At 52.1% G+C, this 16514-nt stretch overlaps 8 protein-coding genes across 8 annotated transcripts; 4 read left to right on the forward strand and 4 right to left on the reverse strand.

Moving 5' to 3' along the window:
- Positions 1-275: 275 nt before the first annotated feature.
- On the reverse strand, positions 276-1460 carry HEM2 (Aminolevulinate dehydratase; the record flags this gene model as incomplete). Its single annotated transcript, XM_049389901.1, has 2 exons — positions 276-1184; positions 1236-1460. The coding sequence occupies 2 exons, from the start codon at positions 1458-1460 to the stop codon at positions 276-278; spliced, it is 1134 nt and encodes a 377-aa protein (XP_049242201.1).
- A 1900-nt stretch (positions 1461-3360) lies between these two features.
- On the forward strand, positions 3361-4271 carry J4E84_007317 (uncharacterized protein; the record flags this gene model as incomplete). Its single annotated transcript, XM_049389902.1, has 2 exons — positions 3361-3378; positions 3435-4271. The coding sequence occupies 2 exons, from the start codon at positions 3361-3363 to the stop codon at positions 4269-4271; spliced, it is 855 nt and encodes a 284-aa protein (XP_049242202.1).
- A 262-nt stretch (positions 4272-4533) lies between these two features.
- Positions 4534-4862, reverse strand: J4E84_007318 (uncharacterized protein; the record flags this gene model as incomplete). Its single annotated transcript, XM_049389903.1, has 2 exons — positions 4534-4540; positions 4606-4862. 2 exons carry the CDS (start codon positions 4860-4862, stop codon positions 4534-4536), a joined length of 264 nt encoding a protein of 87 aa, XP_049242203.1.
- A 1373-nt stretch (positions 4863-6235) lies between these two features.
- Positions 6236-7246, forward strand: J4E84_007319 (uncharacterized protein; the record flags this gene model as incomplete). Its single annotated transcript, XM_049389904.1, has 1 exon — positions 6236-7246. The coding sequence occupies one exon, from the start codon at positions 6236-6238 to the stop codon at positions 7244-7246; it is 1011 nt and encodes a 336-aa protein (XP_049242204.1).
- A 720-nt stretch (positions 7247-7966) lies between these two features.
- Positions 7967-8468, forward strand: J4E84_007320 (uncharacterized protein; the record flags this gene model as incomplete). The annotated part of the gene is made up of 2 exons (XM_049389905.1): positions 7967-8069; positions 8116-8468. 2 exons carry the CDS (start codon positions 7967-7969, stop codon positions 8466-8468), a joined length of 456 nt encoding a protein of 151 aa, XP_049242205.1.
- Positions 8469-11860: 3392 nt separating this feature from the next.
- J4E84_007321 (uncharacterized protein) lies at positions 11861-12847 on the forward strand (the record flags this gene model as incomplete). Its single annotated transcript, XM_049389906.1, has 1 exon — positions 11861-12847. One exon carries the CDS (start codon positions 11861-11863, stop codon positions 12845-12847), a length of 987 nt encoding a protein of 328 aa, XP_049242206.1.
- Positions 12848-13129: 282 nt separating this feature from the next.
- On the reverse strand, positions 13130-13926 carry J4E84_007322 (uncharacterized protein; the record flags this gene model as incomplete). The annotated part of the gene is made up of 2 exons (XM_049389907.1): positions 13130-13643; positions 13709-13926. The coding sequence occupies 2 exons, from the start codon at positions 13924-13926 to the stop codon at positions 13130-13132; spliced, it is 732 nt and encodes a 243-aa protein (XP_049242207.1).
- A 745-nt stretch (positions 13927-14671) lies between these two features.
- J4E84_007323 (uncharacterized protein) lies at positions 14672-15295 on the reverse strand (the record flags this gene model as incomplete). Its single annotated transcript, XM_049389908.1, has 1 exon — positions 14672-15295. One exon carries the CDS (start codon positions 15293-15295, stop codon positions 14672-14674), a length of 624 nt encoding a protein of 207 aa, XP_049242208.1.
- Between the last annotated feature and the right edge of the window lie 1219 nt (positions 15296-16514).

Consider the following 16514-nt stretch of genomic DNA (forward strand, 5'->3'; position numbering starts at 1 on the left):
GCGCACCTGGTGGGCTGCAATCCTCCGCATGTCGGCTAGCGTGTTTTTCTATATGGTCTTGGCACTATGCAGCATCACCACGCGGGCTGGGACTTCGCCCCGGAGACTCACTGATTATTTGCGACTTAGGGTAGTGTTAAACAATCGTTCGTGTGTGATGGTGTCACAGAGCAGGAATGATGTAGAAGTGGTGATGAGATTCATTGGTAGACATGCCGTCTGGATATCAAACGCCCCTACGCCCTTTCTTTTGCCGTACACCTATGCTAGCCTCTCTAGTTACCCAACCAGTCTAAGAACTCTGGCGTGAAGTAGCTGACCACTATCGAAGCTCCCGCTCGGAGTATGCCCTGCGTAGCCTCTTCCGCCATCTGCCTCAAGTCGAACACACCTGCAGCTGCGGCTGCGTGGATCATAGCGTATTCTCCAGACACCTGGTATGCTGCAATGGGCATGTCCTTGCCAATTTCCTTTGCGTCGCTAATGATGTCGAGGTACTGACTCGCAGGCTTGACCATGATGATGTCCGCACCCTCACCAATATCTCTGACAATGGCTCGTCGTGCCAGACCGCGACCGCCGGGAGGTAATTGGTAGCATCTTCGGTCGCCAAACGAGGGCACTGAACCTGCAGCGTCGCGGAAGGGACCGTATAAGCATCCTGAGAACTTGGCGGCATACGACATCAGCACAACCTGGTGCGAGATGCCGGCTTCGATGAGCCTCAGCTTGATGGCGCGTATGCGACCATCGTTCATGTCTGAAGGCGCAACGCAATGCGCGCCGGCATTGGCATATGAGAGCGCTACATCCGCAATTCGCTCTACTGACAATGCATTGTTCAAGCTGCCATCCTCCTTGAGGATACCGCAATGGCCGTGTGAGGTGTATTCGCAGAGGCAGACGTCCGCGACGATGAAGAGATCGGGGAATGCTCGTCGCAGCAGGCGGATGGCCTTAATGACGGGGCCCTTGGGGTCGTCTGCGTTGGTACCCAAGGCGTCCTTTGCTGAGGGTGCGAGTGGGACTCCGAACAGTATGACGGACTTGAGGCCCTTCGCGACAAGTGGGGTAAGGTATGGCACGACCTTGTTCAGGCCTCGGCGATGGATGTTCGGTAGGGAGGGAATGAGAATCTCTTCGTCAGGCTGGTCGGAAATGAAGAGGGGGTAGATGAGCATCGACTGTATTGATAGTTAGCTTCCGTCATAGGCTCATGGCGTCATGCCTCGCACCTTTGTGAGCTGTCGCTCGGCCTGCCATGCTCGCGACAGAGGGTGGCTGTATCCTCCATGCAATTGGCTCTTGATATCTCCGGATATGCTCACACTCGTCGCGGCAGTGCTGGCGTAGGATCGGGTGGAACGCGCTTCCGATATTTGGGAGCGCAGGTCGGGTCGCTCTGGCCGCTCCGAATTGTTCCGGTATGCGATGTCTGAGACGAGCGAGGAGAACGACATGGCGGAGAGAAATCAATAATGTCTTGTAGGTTGGTGAAGGAATCGAAGAGTTCAAGTCCCGCCTGTGCAAAGAAAGTGGAATGCCGCTGACGTTGGCGTCGGGGAAAGGTGGCGTTCGTAGTAAATGCGGACAGCCGAGGCGTCAAGTTTCACTCCGACTATAGCGATCGCACTTTGAGTTTCAGAAAATCGGAGAACGGACAAACGCAGAGACGAGATGGGGGTATCGGAATGAAGAGAACACTTTGAAGCGCAATTCCTTAAAAGATTGTGAAATCTACACGGTTTGCGACGACTACTATACGCATGTAAGCTGCAAATTGTCTCCGGCGCCCAATCATATGCGCAGGATTACTGAGAATCAAATGTGGCCTAGCGTCGGATGGTGTTAGTCAGCTCCCAGGTCGAGAAGTCGGGACTGTCTCGGGAATCTTGGAAGCGCATCGTGCTCCATCACATGATGCATCGTCGAAGTAAACACCTGTGCAGTCGCGCTCCAAGCGCACACGATCGATCCTCAGCCTCTTCCACGACAAGATGATGTCGTTGTTTCGAGTCGCGAGAACCCAGCGGGGCGCACGCCTTTTATGACGATGTGGCTGGCTCACAATTTCCCGTCTCTGGCCGTCTGTCTACCCACCATCGCAACTTCCACCCTTTCATCGGCCCGTCTACAATGGAGTCTTACTTTTGTCTTATACAGTCGCCATCGTTCAGTAATCGGGACGTCTGTCGCCGCCGCTGATCAACATCAATCTCAACATGACCGGACGTGGCTACTTTGCAAAGTTACTCCTCAACTCAACAATGTGACCGCGCAGTATGCGATGCGAGCCAGCACCAACATTAACATGGTACCGCAGTATCCTAATCAGATGCAGACGCCAGGCAGATAACGCCACGTACAAAGTCTCTGTCGTATACCCACCAAAATCAATACGGACAGGACCCTCAAAGCAAAAAGCAACAACACAAAACGAAAACATCAGCTTCGGAATGCGATGTGTTGAGACGAAGGGCAAAGCGGGGTCGCCTTCTCAACCTATGAGCACTTTCGATAACCCACTGTATTCGCTTACGGCTCGCATGGACACAACGTGTATACCGACGTCGTGCTTTCTTTTTCGACATCGCAAGACCCCGCTGCCCCTAGCTTGAACCCTAACCTCGAAAACAAACATCACAAAGCAAAACCTCTATACCTAGCGACCATGCCCAGCACTCGGTTAGGCTAAGAAGAGAAACTCCGTCCAATAGTGCCACACCATCATTTTCATTATTCTTACTAGTCTAGGGAGCACTGGGCGCTACCCCGAGTGCCGCGTCGCTCCCTTGACGGTTTTCACTGCAAGCCGACAGAAACGGCAGTCCACAATCACTGTACTGACATGGATGATTGCGCGCCGTCAGCGCGGGGCAGCTAACGTTAGACCCCGTAGGCCGTTCATCATCTTGGTGTTGCGCATATCACGACAAACAAAGTATAAGCCGTGCGTCTTGTGAAAGATAAACACCAGGTATATATGTAGAGGGCATGCAAGGCACACGAATCCCTTCTCACCCCTGCAAACATCACAACTCAACTCAGCTCGGTGACTCGATTGACTCCTCCAATCATGTCTGACCTACGCGCTCCCACCGTTGCTGTCAACTTGACACTGATTGTGTTGACTTCACTCGCTATCAGCTGTCGTGTTGGGAGGAAGATCAAGATAATGAGCAGCTTTGGCTGGCATGATGGTGAGCTCAGTCTACTTCTTTCCACCCGAATCATCATACTAACTGACATGAAGCTCTTGCTGTCTTTGCCGGGACTTGCGCCATCGTCTTATCATGCATTCAGATGTATGCGACACGTCTGGGAGCTGGTCTGCACGAGGCAGACATCGACCCGGCCAATATGGAGATGCTCCTCAAGGTACATCAAACCCAACCCACGATCACCATCTTCCACTTACTGACTCAACACCCCAGATGGTCATGGCCGCCCTCATCTTCTACTTCTCCGTCAACTGGGCCGTCAAGCACTCGCTACTGATCTTCTACACCGAGCTCACCTTCGAGCCGTGGGCCCGCCGTTGCATCTTCATCATGCACATCGTCGCCTTCTCCTTCGGTCTCACCTGCGTCGTAACCAGCATCTTCCAATGCATCCCCGTGGCAAAATGGTGGGACCCAACCATCGAGGGCTACTGCATCAACCTGAGCGATTTCTCCTACTTCAACTCGGTCTTCATGGTCGCCTGCGATGCCGTCCTCTATATCCTCCCCGTCATCTTCACCTGGAATGTTAAGCTCAGGCGCCACCACCGCATCGCCGTTAACTTCCTCTTCGCTTTGGGCGGACTCGTTCTTGCTGCAAGCGCAACTCGCGTCTACTTCGTCCACAGACTCGCCATCATGGGCGACTTCCCCTTCCAATACGCCGCATCCATGATCTGCGCCGTCGTGGAGAACCATCTCGCAGTCATCGTCGCCTGCGCACCTAGCATCAAAGCCGTCCTCATCCGCTACTACCCCAGCCTGCAAAGCAAGTTCGAACGTATCATCAGCGACGAGGGCTCGGGCTCAAAGGGCAAAGCATACCGGACTGGGAGCAGCGATCGTGCTACATATGACCCTGAGGCTGGAACTAATGGCAGCGAGGATGTCAAGCTGCAGATTGTCAAGACACAAGATGTCAAGATTGAGAGACCAGATGCGAATCGCATGATCACAGGTAGCAGTGGCAAGAGTGAAGGTAGTCTGCTAGGACGCTGGTGGCGGGCACCTAATAACTGGAACGTCAGCGTCGAGAGCCAGGGCAAGTGAGATAAAGGATTTTGTATATTCGTAGTCGTCTCGAGGTTGATTCCCCCTTCCTTCTGTTCAGTATCATACCCATGTAGTCCTCAACCACCAAGTTCATATTCATATCCACCACTTCTCACACCTCCGTCCTCCTCCACGCCCCCTCATCATCTCCTAATCTCACCCCCAAACCACCCCAAATCCCTCCCGCCCTCACTCAACATCCTCCCACTCCTCCTCCCCACCCCCAACCCTCGGCACCCCACCCGGCCCCAACAACGGCCTATTCCCTCCCGTCCCAATATGAACGAAGCCAAAAGGCTCACCAATGCACATCTCCCTCTCCTCCTCATACTCCACTTCCCTTTCACCGAAACCAAGCGCAATCTTGATCTTAGCCCATAATCTCTTCCAGAAACCGTCTGACTCGACGATCTCGGCTTCGGTGACAGGCTGGGGCAGCGCGGTGATGCTGGTGTCTTGCGCGTCTTTGAGGTTGGCGAGGGTGGGGTTCGCGAGGTGGTGGGATGTGTTTGGCCGTGAAGAGGAATTGGTGTCGGCGAAGAGGATGGAGGTCATGGGGAGGAGGTGCTTTGAGTCGTTTTGGGCCATTTTGTTTTAAGGCGCGGGGTTTTGTAGAGATTATATGGTGTGATGTGCTTTGCGCGCTGGTGTTTGTCAGTGGCTGTATTGCAGAGATATGCAATGCGAGTGTAGAGGTACGGCGAGGTTGTAGCTGGCTACGAGTCTGAGAGACGGGGGATATCTCTTTGTTGTGGTCGCGGCGCGTGTCTCAGTTCGTTTGTTTGGAGGTTGCGTCATTGCGCAAACGGTGGGTTGGATGCGACGGTGAACGCGAGTTGCGTACGCGGGGTACGGGCGCGCTCATAGTGGTCTGATCTTGGGGTGGATAACGCGTTCATATTGTTATGAGCAGAGTTATTCTCCATGAACTCTATTATGCGCTGAAGTAAACTGCGAGCTCCTATCGAATTGGTGTACTACTACAATGCGACTGGTTCATCGCCTGAGCACGGCTCGCGACGGCTTTTGACCTATTGATCATCGTGACCACGCGGTAGATAATGCATGCGGTGTACCATTCGATACGAGAAACTATAGTCTACCCTAATGGCCTGTTCATACCCAGTCATCATGAGGTGCTTGAGAACATAGCCTCAGGCCTCGGGGCAAGATTTACTGCAAACGCGCTCACCGTCTCCTCGGCTTGGGCATCGCAGCCTATCGCAGGCAGAACTGGACCTCATTCCTTGCTCTTGAACAACTGTATAATGCTATCACAATATCTAGAGAGTGGCGGCAAACGAGCTAGGGTGTGTTTCGTATATCGAGAAAGGCGCGGTGGTACTTCGGTTGTCGTCGCGTCCACTCCAAGTCTCGTTCGTTATTGCTGCCCGTACGCGATCAGAATTATGTAAAATCTCAAACTCATGCCTGCAAGAAGAGAGAAATAGTCGCATACATGAGAGCATTGAAGTGGAAGAATGCGCGTTCAAGCAGGTCAAGCCAAGAAGGACGTTGGCAGTCGCCGCGCGGCGCGACTACCTAAGTAATCAATCGGGCTTACTTTGTATGCACCTCAACCAAGCAAACCGAGATCAATCCCCGTTCGCATCCGTCCGCTTGACAAAACATCAAGATCAGATCTACTGCAACATTGCTTCCCCAGATTCCGTTGCCGATGGTTAAACAATCTGGGGTAAAGTTGCCCACGGAACGATTTGTGCCACCAATCACACGATACAGCACCAACGATGCTTCCTCCACACTTCCCCGCAAAGTCACGATGGCAATGGCAAACAGCGCGCATGTTCGATAGTCGGCCCGTAGAGGTAAGCGCGACGGAATAATTACAGACTGTAGTAATCGCGTAAAGGGGTGCATTTCGTCAATCTAGTATAAGAACCCGGCCGTTCCGATGGACGGGTACCGAACACCAGGTCAATCGTTCTCTGCCAATCAACATGGTGTCTCGTCTGATACAGTTCCTTGCATTTGCAGGTACCCTTTCCGTGGTGTCTGCCGACAAGTACACAAGAACCAAACCCGACCGAGGCGCGATAGTCGTCGATGCATCCGGCGCAACCAACGGCAGCTATCCCAGCATCAGTGCCGCAGTAGACGCACTGCATAACAAGACCGATGCCCAGAAGATCTTTGTCGTCGCCGGGATATACAACGAACAAGTCTACGTCCCTCCTCATGCTGGCCCCATCACCATACAAGGTTCCACGAAGGATGCTCGCGGCTACAAGGACAACGAAGCCACCTTGACATACAATCTCTCGCGCAATACACCCGGCCTTGCCAACAACGACGCAACAGCCACCCTCCGCTTGAACACAACGAACATCCGCGTGTACAATCTGAACATCGCCAACACCTTCGGTGCAGCCGAGAAGAACGGCCAAGCCCTCGCCCTCAGCGCGCAAAAGACGAACCAAGGTTTCTACGGCTGCAAGTTCACCGGCTACCAAGACACCATCTACGCCAACATCGGGCGTCAAATCTACGCAAAGTCTTTCGTCAATGGCGCGGTAGACTTCATCTTCGGTCTACGCGCCATCGCGTGGTTCGACAAGATCGACATCGAATCCATCGGTCCTGGCTGGGTTACTGCGAACGGTCGCGAAGCTGAGAACAACACCAGCATATACGTCTTCAACCAGGTCAATGTGTCCGGAACCAACGGCACGAATTCGACCTTCCTTGGCAGGCCGTGGAGACCGTACTCTAGAGTGGTCTTCCAGGATAGCTATCTGAGCGATGTGGTGAAGCCGGAGGGATGGGCGAGGTGGGATAATGTACAGAGTGTGGATAATGTTGTTTACCAGGAGTACATGAACTACGGGCCTGGCGCAAATCCAGAGGCAAGGGCAAACTTCTCATCGCAGCGGGACGCGCGGATCAAGGCGTCGGATTTGTTTGGGGTGAACTTTGAGAAGGAGAACTGGGTTGATGCGGATTATTTGTAGATATCTCATAGAATCTGAGAGAAGCAGCGTTGTACGATAGACTTGAAAGAGGTAGTAATTGTAACACTCGGTGTTCTTCAACCCCGCGCCCTATAGCATCGCGTGCGAACTAAATGAGGACATTTTATGCCGAAAGCACTCATGAGAGGCAGACCTGGATCGGTTGGTAGTCCGACAAGCTGTTAGAAGTCGTATAGTGGGTTGGGTGGTTGCGAATACGCGCGGTTGGTAGGGGCGGAAAGTCCGATTGCCGGGAGTGGGGCATCACGTGACTATCCGCTCTGGCGGGCACCACCTGGGCATCCATGTATCTCCAACAGAGCGCAGGATCACTCACCACAATGCGATTCCGAGCTCTTTGGGCTTCTACCCGCTGCAGTGTATGGTATCGTGACGCGTAGATATGTTCCCACTTTGATGCTGTCGTCGCTTGTTCTTTGGCATACGTCATCATCTTAATTGCCCAGGAGCGCAAGCTCTACGGCACACGCAAACATCGACAAAAAGTAGCGTCGAAAGCACTGGCGTTCGGTGTCATGCTTTTCCGCAGCTGTCATAGATAAGTAAGAGTGGATTTGTACGGGAAGCAGATGCCGAACGCCTAGAGATCGGCTTTGCGGCTTGATGGTGACGTTTTGGCAACATCACAGGCACGTCAAGGAGGGAGTGTGATAAACATTCGTAGACATATGGCCGTGAGTTTCTGCGAACAAAGACTTTATGCCTGTAAATCCCCGTAATCTACTCGACAACACCAAAACACAAAATGGCATCAAGATTCCTCCAGAGCTTCTCGCGCTCAGCGCCCATTGCGACCCGCTCCGTCCAATAACATAGCGAAGGTGACTACCCTCACCCCAAAACAAAAGAACAACAATCAACACACCTCCTTCCAGTTCTCGCACCAGTCATCACCCGCACATACGCCAGCAGCGCCGCACCCGGCCAATCATCCAACGTCTCAAACCCCCAAGCAAGCAGCGCTGAGAGCCAGTCCATCAACAAGAGCGCCTCAGTCGGCCAGACCGACAAGAACGATGGCGACCACGCATCAATACAAAACCCAGTCAGCCATCCAGAGCAAGACCGCGCACGCGCGACGGAAGAGACAACGGAGAGTCAGGACAACATGAAGCATGACCCGAAGGAGTCGGATGCGAAGAAGAGGGAGAAGACGCTGAATTATGGGCAGAACAAGCCGCTGGATGCGGCTGATAAGTAGAGTTTGACATGGGAGACAATTGGTTATCCAGCGAACTTATGGAGCATTGAAACCTGTAATAGCACTTCGAACACTGTCGATGCGATCTTGACCGCAAACCCCAAGTGGTGATGAGGCACCGTAGGTTGACACAAAATGTTCACACACTGTGTTTGAACTGAGACGGAGCCATTGCTGTTTTGGAATCATTACTCGAGTAGCGATCATCGTCTTGATATACGATGCGGTCGCATCAAGTCCTCGATGTCTTCGCTGTTGCTCCCAATCTTTTCCGATGGCCGACTATCAGGATTTCTGTACAGTGTAATGCTGTTCATCGAACGAGTATCGGGCCTGTAGAGAGTGAGGAGGTGTCAAGGGCGACATTGTGATGACGCATAGCCAGTGTGTGAGATTATCGGGCTGACATAGCAATGTTCGGCTTAGCTCATCAGCACATAGTTATGGAGCGCTCTCCATCAGTGAACAACGATTGCCATTCCGTCCCAATGTCGCGGTCGAATGGTGCCCGGAATTGCCCCAGTCTCTCGTATACTCTGTCTTCGTACATGTTTATCTCTCTCAGCAACAAGCCCACCACTATATTGTCTGCATGGACAAGTGCCGCAAGTAGAAACATGCTTCCGTTTTCGGGCTTCTCATTCGGCTCATCCATAGTGACGTAGAGACGTTCAAAACCCTCCTCTTTCAAACTTTCTGTGTTTTCATAGCCGATCGGCCCACCCAGCGTCCATTTGATAGGTCTAGACCAGGCTCGAATGGTCAGCAGTATCATCTTCTCCATACATGGTCTTCGCTCGCTTTTATCAAGGGGGAAAAGCCTGTACTCTTCTGCGATTGCTATAACCGTCAAAGACGCTCCAACAAATGGTCGCGTTCTCAATCGGCCATTCATCGATGCCCAGCTCCATGTTGGCGTGACCACCCAGCTGCCATCCAACATCTGGCTAGAGGACCTGGGCAGCCTTTGTGGTGGCCTTTCATCAGTACGGAATGAATGTCCAGGTGCACGATTTGCTCTCCAGTTCAGACTTTGTGGGAGCGTTTTCCAGAAATGGCCAGCAAGATACGTGTCGTTTAATGCGTAGTGCATGCAGCTTGCGATAGCCGAGATAGCAATCAACTTGTCCGCTTGGGGATATGTGAGCTGCCTCGCACTGTAATCGACAAGGATCTTAGACCAAGTATCCTCTAAAGTCCGGCTGTCTAAGGCCTGCGGAATGGAAGTTATCTGAAGACCCAGCGCTTCATTCAGAACTGCCCTCGTAGGGTCAGGACAAAGTTCGAAGCCGCGTGGAAGAGATTCGCTTGCGTTTGGGACCCGTACACAGTCCCAGAAAAGTTCTCCATGGCCAATGCTCAAGACGCGAGTAGCCAACAGGCGTTCTTGTAGGACCCATGCGCGACTTCCGAGGGGCTGTTGATAAAGCGAATGTTGGAAGTACTGGCTTGGTATGACAGTGAAGGCAGGAGGTGTGCCGGTAAAGTCCCCACTCATTCCTCGCATAGCCATAGTTGTAGTGAAAGGCAGATTCGCTTTACGATTATAACCTCCCATACAGCTTTGGTCCGGGTGCGCAGCCTGTACCAAAGAAATGTTGATGATGCAATTCGAGTACACTTCTTGCATGCGACTGCACTCCAATTGCCAGTCTTCACTACTCCCCCTGCCAGACTGTATGATACAGAGAGCATCGATCCAGAGGTAGCGAACTCCGAGCCCTTCTACGAAGCAAATTGCCTCTTGAAAAGCAATGGGTAAATCTGAATGGGGTATTCCGAGCCGAAAATCTTGCATGTTATCGGCCGTTAGCCGGATGAAGCTAGGATTTGGGCCCCAGCAGTAGCTCAAAGCAGCATACGGGCCCGATAGTTCCTCTTCCTGTGGTAGTACTAGTCGCACTTTGTGGCTGCCAAGTTCGAGGAGCCGTGTCGGATATGTACGCGGTTGTTTGTGTTTCTGACACTGCTCATGGGTGTCTAGACAAGTTCTCATCCACTTTTGCGCAGCCTGTAAGGATTCTGCCATGGGTATTGTGGACCATCTGCCGTATGTACCGACATTTACTGGGACGTTCGCTGTAGGTACTGCGACAAATCTCCGCGGGTCGAGCTTTTTCGGAAAACCGTGGGCAACACTTTTCTTTCTTCCCCACGTGGATAAAGAGGAATAGCTAACCATATGTTCTTCTGGTAGAGTACGGGAAACTCGAGAATAAGTATCTGGAATCTGACCGATGATGAAGTGACTTTTCAGGTCGTCCCTCAAGTGACCAGTTTCTGGCCTTACAGATTCCCACAAGGGAGTACAGATGTAGCATCCGGCTGTTGCTGCTTTGGTGAGAGAGGCAAGGCTCGAATGATGCTTGCGGTCGCCGCGTGAGAATACACGTACGCATTCTTCGCAAAGCATCTCCGTCAATATTCAAACACAACAAGCTCCTCCTTCCGTTGGGCCAAGGCGCCGATACAGTGGTGGGAAAAGTGTGAGCGTGAGCAGGACATTAGAGGGACAAATCGTGACGCTTCTCGTCGTGCATACTGTGGAACCACAACAAATTACCTATCAGGATGTGCGAGGTCGCTATGAGGGTTGCGCGATTGCGAATGACAGTAGAGGTGGTTGCGGTGGCAGGGCGTGAGACGTAGATGCGGAGTGAGTCGCAGCTTCGTTGATCTGAATCGAATTGTTTACCACGCCGCACGTTGTATGCGCCACGCACGTGATGTGCACACAAAATCTTGGAGCACAGCCTTGGAAGTCAGCTTGATGATAAAAGGTCTGCTCTTCAACACTCAGTACTGGAGTCCTCGGACGTCGTAAATACGCGCACGCATAACTGCAATTGAACTAGTTCGCCCTCTAGTTCTAATCGCAGTGAATCATGTTCTTCACGCCACATCGCAGAGCCCCAGCGTATAGCGCCACAAAACGCATCCGTATCCGAAAAGCCGATTACTGTTCGGAGGAAATGAAAAGCAAGGACAAAGGCAGTTTGTTTCGCAGTTTCGAAACTGTTAAACGCGGAACAGCGGACACTAGTGTTTTGGCACGGGCGATCCGCCAATGAGCAGCTCCGCAGCCGGCTTAGCGCCTCGGCAACGTCTCCTGTCGTTCATGCCGCGGTCCCTAACCTCCACAATAGTCCTAGGTCTAACGGCGAAGATGCCTCGCTTGGGCGAAAACACCAGGAGGTTTGAAACTTTGGTGGACGCCCCGAGGGAAGGATGCCCTAGGCTGTGGCATGGTGGGCACGAGGCTTCGGCCTCAGGCATAAGTACCACGAGCGCGCCACTGTTTACGGTTTCTTCATCGCGCTTCATTCTCTTACCAACTTTACTATCTTTTCAAACTCTTCTATCGTTTATTACATTCGTTACTAAGGCACAGGATGTCTCTTTACACTCTTTTTGCTGCGGGTCTGCTCGCTCAGTTCGCCAACGCGTACACCGTCATTCAGATCCCTCCCCCTTTCATGGAGAAGAACATCGATCCCATTGTCTACCCTGGCGAGTTTGACAAGTCGCATCTACACTCCTTCTACGGCTCCGACGCCGTTGTCGCCGGCACCAAGACCAGCGCCGAACTCCAGAAAGGCTGCACCACCGCCGAGAACCCCAACGACTTGTCGAGTTACTGGGTGCCCACTTTCCTATACACCAAAGACGGCAAGAACTACGAGCCCGTTCCCGTCTTCCGCTTCAGCGCATACTACAATCTAGGCGAGACCCCCGCTGAGGTCGCCATCCCGCAAGACCTGCAGATGGTAGCCGGCAAAGCCGACGCCATGACCCCTGATGCTATGGACGTCAACGCAAAGGCCTCATGGGGCTGCGAGAGCGAAGACATTCCTCTCGACGCCAACGGCTTCCCCACCAAGACCTGCTCGACCCACATCCAGCAACTCCTCTTCTTCCCTCAGTGTGTCAACGAAGAGACCCTCGAGACCGGCTATAAGAGCCGCGACAACGGAACACCCAACTGGTGCCCCAAGGGCATGAAGTCTATGCCCCAGCTCCGCTTCTCCATCCGCTACGACATGCGCAAGGCCCTGCCCAACGGCTGGTCTGGTACCACCGCACCGTTCAAGCTGGCCTGCGGACCTGCTTGGTGCTCGCACGGTGACTTCATCAACGGCTGGGTTCCTGAGGCTGCGAAGAACATGGTCGGCACGACCAGCGAGAAGCAGCATTTCGCTGCCGTTGAGGGTCCCCTTGGTGGCCCTTCGGATGGCGCTTCTTGCAAGGCTAAGGACGCTGATCCCAGCCACGGCACGAACAACTATGCTAAGAGCGTTGCTGCTATGGCTAAGCGCAGTGTCGGCGCTTGGGGCTGGGAGACCAGGTCTAGGCTCGCTCGCCTGGTCAACGGCGCATAAGATGCGACGGACGATGGTATCGTTCCAACCGGAAGTTGGAAAGACCTTCATGTATATATTTAAAAAGAGGATTCTGCGTGACGTCAAAGAAACGTACACTTTGTAGCAGCAGTAACCAGCAATTCATTCACATATTCACTTCGATATCCTCAACGGCTCATTCGTGACCGGATGCCTTACTTCCTACTTATTTGTCAACCGGAGAACGAGAGAAAAGCCACAGTTGAGGTATCATTTCATTTAAATTCGTTCAGAGATCATATGACCATCGTAACATATGTTCTAGTGCAAGAACTCATTGAAGAAGTTCACAGCACTCCTCTTCGCCCTCTCCAGACCATCCTTCTGCTTCTGGTCATTGGGGTTACCACGCGCAGCAAAGCCGTGGTTCAGACCAGGGAAGTAAATGTACTCCCACTGGACACCAGTCTTGGGCAGTGTCTCCAACGTAGCCTTCTTCAGCTCCTCAGTGTACATTTGGTCGTTCTCGGGGGAAAGGACCTGGACGGGGACCTTGACGTTCTCGATCTCCGACTTCTCGAGCATGGAGGGGTGGGCGGTCGAGATGGCGTCGACGAGCGAGGGGTCGGCGCCGAGCTTGAAGACGGCCCATCCGCCGTAGCAGAAACCGATGGCAGCAACCTTCTTGTATTGCGACTTGAGGGTCTGGGCGTGCTGCTTGATCTCGGGGTAGCGGATCTCCTTGTTATTGCGGCCGATGAAGGCCATGACGTCGAATTTCTTCGCCTTCTCTGGGTCGGACATCGCGTCGGGGTCTACGACTTCGCCGCCGAACCTGTGCAATGGCTGTTAGTTCCATGGTTGCGCTGAATGTATGCGTCGCGTCGCGTAGCTGCTTACACATCGGGAACGTAGACGGTCGCATTGGCTTCCTTCGCGTAGTGGTCTGCCAGAATGCGGATGTTGGGAAGTGTCCAGCCGAAGACATCGGTGATGATAAGGATAGCGGCATCCTTGTTGTCGCCGGTAACATAGCAGTCGATGTTGTCGAGCTTGGTTTCCTTGCCGACGGACTCGGCGCCCCACTTGAAGCCGGTCTTGCAGTTGTCGCAGGCCATATTGGAGGTTTGTAGGAGGAATTGATGGATGTAGAGGGAGTTAGGTGTGACGCTTGATGCTGTCCTAAGAAATTTGGCGGGGTGGAAGGGCCTTAAGTCGTTCAAGCTCCAGGTGGGGTCGGCTCCATCATCTCAGCCGTTTCCGTGCATGAAGACAGAGAAGATAGCCCGGCATTCTAGCCGGTTCTGTCGAGAGAGCCAATCATGACGCCAGGGCGCTACACTGCATTGGCTTGATTCCCGGTGTTGTCGTGATGAGAACGATGACGACGATGGCCGGTGCCGGAATTTGTGTTCGCGCATTGCTAAATCCGGGCTTCGTTCGCCGATGTCCGCCGCGACGCCGACGAAGACGTAACACTTCTCTACATCACGGCTCTCGTCACGCATTTTATCATCCGGTCTCCGATATTCCTTCAACAAACCTATCAAGCCTATATGCTGTAGTAAGCACTGGGACTCTCTCCTCAAAGCGTGGACATAGGAAGGGTCTTCCCGCGTGGCCTCCGCAAGGATTCTGGAAGAAGAAGCTCTAGGTGAACTTCAGGCTTCCCATGGGCAATCGCAAAGATGGCTAAGCACATTCAGCTCGGACTCATGACTGAATTCTGGCTGTCTCGCTCAACCATCTGATGAGTCACCGCAGTTCCGTGCCGACAAATTGATGACAAGTCAATAACTATCCGTATATTTGGTGACCGCTACAGCTGCATTTCAACCCGAAACTTCCCACCCGCACCTCAGCCTATTTTTGGACTGATTTGTGACGTTTCTCGAGTATCGTGGCGTCTACACGATTGTCTGGGTAAAGAGGTCGATGAACCTGCACTCCGTACGGATTTCTCTCGTAGATGATCATGAAGGCTTGGCCGAGAGCAGGAGGTTCAAACCTGTTTGCTTGCACCCATCGCGCCTTAAGCGTTTCCCAGACATCTTGCTGGAACCAAGAGATTACCCAGTGCATGGGAACGTCGTGGAAGGAGGCGATGAAGTAGAGCGCGTCGCTGCTCAGTGTCCATTTCGCACCACGAAAGTTTCCGCCGTTTACAACAGGCCATTTGCGATGGTGTCCGGAAGCATCTCGTGTCGTGAACTCTGCACGTGAATTGCCCTTGAGATAGAGGAGAACCTTAAGACGTTCATCAGCGCTTGATGGAACTTCCAGCATGCGGATCGCGTGTAGTTCGTGGAATTGGCCGTCTAACCCACTCCTACCGGTAGGCATCGGTACATGACCTAACACGTTCAGTTCCCACGAGAAGCCTAGTTCTGGGGCCTTCTCATCTCCAGCCCACAGTGGCTCAGGACTGATATGATGGAACATGTGGTACCCATGCGCAACTTCATGGCACAGAACAGTGGCGAGCATGAAAAGGGTTCTGTATCGTTCGTTTTCACTTATACTCGTCGACTGAAGGGCTTTGACGAAGCCCCTTGTAAGGGCGATGCAAGGCTTTTGAACACCCTTACTAGAGACAGCAAGTGGAAAGTCAGCGGACTTGAACTCGTTAAAGTATGGCAACGATTCTTTCTGACGATATGTACAGCCGAAATAGTTGTTTCTCACACTAGGATGGTAAAACAAGAAAAAGTTCGTTTTTCCAAATTCGATTAGGTTCGCCTTGACAGTAGCAAGGGCTCCCAGGGTCTTATAATGAGGATTTCTCTCCAGGTACACTTGGCCGGCCGCATTATGGCGACGATGTCCAAAGGTCAAGTGACTGAACCAAAGCAGGGGCATGTCTTCGGTGAGCCATAGTGACGCAAGTTGCAAGGCAGGTCGCATGCTGCGGTAGAGTTGTAGGGTGTCTTGCCCTAGATTAAGATGAATATATAAGCCGTTGGTATCATCAAGAAGGTGTCCAAGTCTGGTATAGCCCTCTACTAGTATTAAAAAGGTCGTAAAATAAGAGTAAATGCAACATATCCTTGGCCTAGGGAAGCTTAGGCTAAGCCTTACAGCTTGTTAGCACCTAAGAATTACCTAGTGAGGCAGCTCTCCTTATAGTAATTAGGTAACAATAATACCCTACGTACAACTATAGGACTTGCGATAAACAACTATAGCTCGCTGTTGCAACAAAGTAACTAGGTATTGTAATTTTAAAATAATATAAATCCTCTTACAAGAATATTTACTCGCACAGCTCTTTCTCTCTCTATCTATTCTCCTCTTTCTTATTAACTAACGCTCCTCTATTAGGCTTAGTCTCTAACTTAAACTCTTTACAATGTTCTTTAACACTAAACATACAATCGCAGGTAACATTCTTCTCTTTCTTAGCAGCCTGCCTGCTCTTATAGAGCTTACTATCGCGCAAATACAAGAGGACCTAGATAACCTATTGCTTACAGCAAGCGTGTCTAAGGTTCTTAAGCTTCTGTAGAATTACTACCTCTATCTTCTGTAGGAGCGACGCCTCTTAGACAGTATTAAGGTAAATAGCCTACTAACTAATTAGTAGGTTAAGATTACTAAACTAGACACACTTAACATCTAGCGGCTAGTAATTGCTACTCTGCAGCGCAAACATTAACATCGCTTCTCTCTTTAACACTTCTGTCTTTAATAACTCTCTACTGCAGCA

The sequence above is a fragment of the Alternaria hordeiaustralica genome, assembly GCF_023758085.1.
Source record: "Alternaria hordeiaustralica strain BMP 2776 chromosome Unknown scaffold_16, whole genome shotgun sequence".
NCBI classification, from domain to species: Eukaryota; Fungi; Ascomycota; class Dothideomycetes; order Pleosporales; family Pleosporaceae; genus Alternaria; species Alternaria hordeiaustralica.